Source organism: Triticum urartu, chromosome 6A, assembly GCF_056163025.1.
Source record: "Triticum urartu cultivar PI428250 chromosome 6A, HENAU_Tu73, whole genome shotgun sequence".
NCBI classification, from domain to species: domain Eukaryota; kingdom Viridiplantae; phylum Streptophyta; class Magnoliopsida; order Poales; family Poaceae; genus Triticum; species Triticum urartu.
The window spans coordinates 108,999,287-109,001,467 of record NC_141878.1 but is presented as its reverse complement, the minus strand read 5'-3'; the positions used below and the strand labels follow the sequence as shown (position 1 = coordinate 109,001,467).

At 43.8% G+C, this 2,181-nt stretch overlaps 1 protein-coding gene across 1 annotated transcript; it reads right to left on the bottom strand.

Moving 5' to 3' along the window:
* Positions 1–788: 788 nt before the first annotated feature.
* LOC147964319 (uncharacterized) lies at positions 789–1,931 on the bottom strand. The gene is made up of 4 exons (XM_087529919.1): positions 1,364–1,931; positions 1,118–1,270; positions 963–1,025; positions 789–872 (listed from the first exon to the last, which is right to left on the bottom strand). The coding sequence occupies exons 1-4, from the start codon at positions 1,694–1,696 to the stop codon at positions 789–791; spliced, it is 633 nt and encodes a 210-aa protein (XP_087386045.1). The 5' UTR covers positions 1,697–1,931.
* Between the last annotated feature and the right edge of the window lie 250 nt (positions 1,932–2,181).

Sequence of the window (2,181 nt, the reverse complement as noted above, 5' to 3'; positions counted from 1 at the left end):
ATGAGCTAGCTAAGGTGAAATGGATCATTTATGAGCTAACTTAGTTGAAATGGGTCGTTTATGAGCTAACTAAGGTCAAATGGATCGTTTTTGAGGTAACTAAGGTGAAATGGATCGTTTTTAGCTAACTTAGGTAAAATGGATCATTTATGAGCTAACTTAGTTGAAATGGATCGTTTTTGAGCTAACTTAGGTGAAATGGATCATTTATGAGCTAATTTAGTTGAAATGGATCTTTTTGAGCTAACTTAGGTGAAATGGATCATTTAAGAGCTAATTTAGGTGAAATGGATCGTTTTTTAGCTAACTTGGTGAAATGGATCGTTTATGAGCTAAATTAGTTGAAATGGATCGTTTATGAGATAACCTAGGTAAGATGGGTCATTTTGGAGTTAACCTAGGTGAAATGGGTCATTTTAAAGCTAACGTAGGTAAAATGGATCATTTAGGAGCTAATCTAGGTAAAATGGGTCATTTTTTAGCTAACTTGGATGAACTGGATCATTTATAAGCTAACCTAGGTAAAATGGGTCATTTTAGAGCTAACTTAGGTAAAATGGATCGTCTATGAGCTAACTAAGCTAATTATGCAATTTTTGACATAAGTAAGCTAAGTACAGATCGTTTTAGAGCTAACTTAGGTAAAATGGATGGTTTTGGAGGTCAGTAAGCTTATTAAGTCATTTTGGAGGAGAAGAAGCTAAGTCTAGGTCATTATGGTAAGCATTGGAGGAAATAAAGCTAAGTCTAGGTCTTTATGCATGTGTTAAGCAAAACACTAGATAAACTTACCAAGATCCAGAAGGTGTAGGAGCAGGGTGGCTCGTGTCGGTAGATGGAGAAGGATCGTGCGATGCTTGTCTAGAGTTACGCTGCACCAAAGATCATTTCCAATGTCTTGTTAGCATGATGACACTCAAATGTTAAGACGAGCAAGTAATGTCCATTCAAATAAAACTCACCGTGGTCCCAGGAGCAATCACTGGCATCGGCGGAGCGGTCTGACCTGTCTTCTCGCACACAGACTGCACATTTGGTTTTGACGACTCAGTCATACTAGTTAGTAATGAGACAAACACTACATGAATGTTTTGGCTAATCTGCAGAAGAAACTTACCACAAGGAGCTCGTACATGGCCCTTGCCTGCATGTCATTCCGTGCCCTCTCCTCCTCCATCATCTTTGTCGTCCTCTCCTCCAACTCCCGCTGCCTCTCCGCCGCCTTCGCCAGAAGTTTCTCCGTTCTATCTCTCTCACTCTGTATAGCAGCCTGCAACACCACTCACATGACCATTTGTAATCATTGATGGAAGCGCACACAATGTAATTAATGGAGAAAGATAACTGAGTACGTATCACTAACCTTGATGGCGAGTTGCACTGGCCGTTCACGAGGCCTTATCTCAGGAGCGGAGCTCGACTGGCGCGCCTTGATCTCCGGGAGAGTGCTAGGACAACGGATAAGTCCATCTCCAATGGCTATGGAGCCATGGGACCTCCCGCCACCAGATATCATCACCAGCTCTGGATCAATGGGACCCTGGCTCGGGTTAAAGTCCTCCCCTTTCCTCGCCTTCCCCTCATCTCTATATCTCACGAGCTTGTTGTGGGAGGAGATGTTGGTGAAGTTGTTTGCATCATCGAGGTCAGACTGAGAGAAAGCCTTGACTTTCTTGAAAGAGGCAGTGTGGGCCATGGCATACAGGTCGTACACCTCTGGCACCTTATCTGCCTTATTGTAGCGTGCCTGAAAGAGAGAAACAATGAAAATTAGTAATTAAAGGGCTCAAGCTAGCATGATGAATGAATTGCATGAATCATGAAGCAAACCACATACCCAGTTGCGCCCGAACTGATATAAGTTGGAGCTGCCTTGATGGTGTGGCACACCTTCCATTTGGGCACGTTTGTCCTTGGCCTCGTTGTGGAGGGCTAGCCATTGTTTTGAGCACCACTCATCGACCAACACCTCCCAACAATCCATCCGATCCGCACACCATCTCGGAGGCACCTAAGTTGGCAAATAGAAACTTGAGCGCTACGGCTAAGAATTACTAAATGAAGGAACTTAAGTAGAGAAGGCCTTAAGAATTACCTTCATGTACTGCTCCTTACTCAGGAACTTCTCGCGGCACGCCGGCTTGGTCTTCTTGATACCACGCAAGGCGTAGTAGTCTCGAA

Coding starts and splice junctions, on each gene's coding strand:
- LOC147964319 (XM_087529919.1), bottom strand. CDS start 1,696: ATGGCCCACACTGCCTCTTTCAAGAAAGTCAAGGCTTTCTCTCAGTCT. Junction 1,026..1,117: donor CCATGTACGAGCTCCTTGTG/GTAAGTTTCTTC, acceptor CCAAATGTGCAG/TCTGTGTGCGAGAAGACAGG. Junction 873..962: donor TGATTGCTCCTGGGACCACG/GTGAGTTTTATT, acceptor TCTTTGGTGCAG/CGTAACTCTAGACAAGCATC.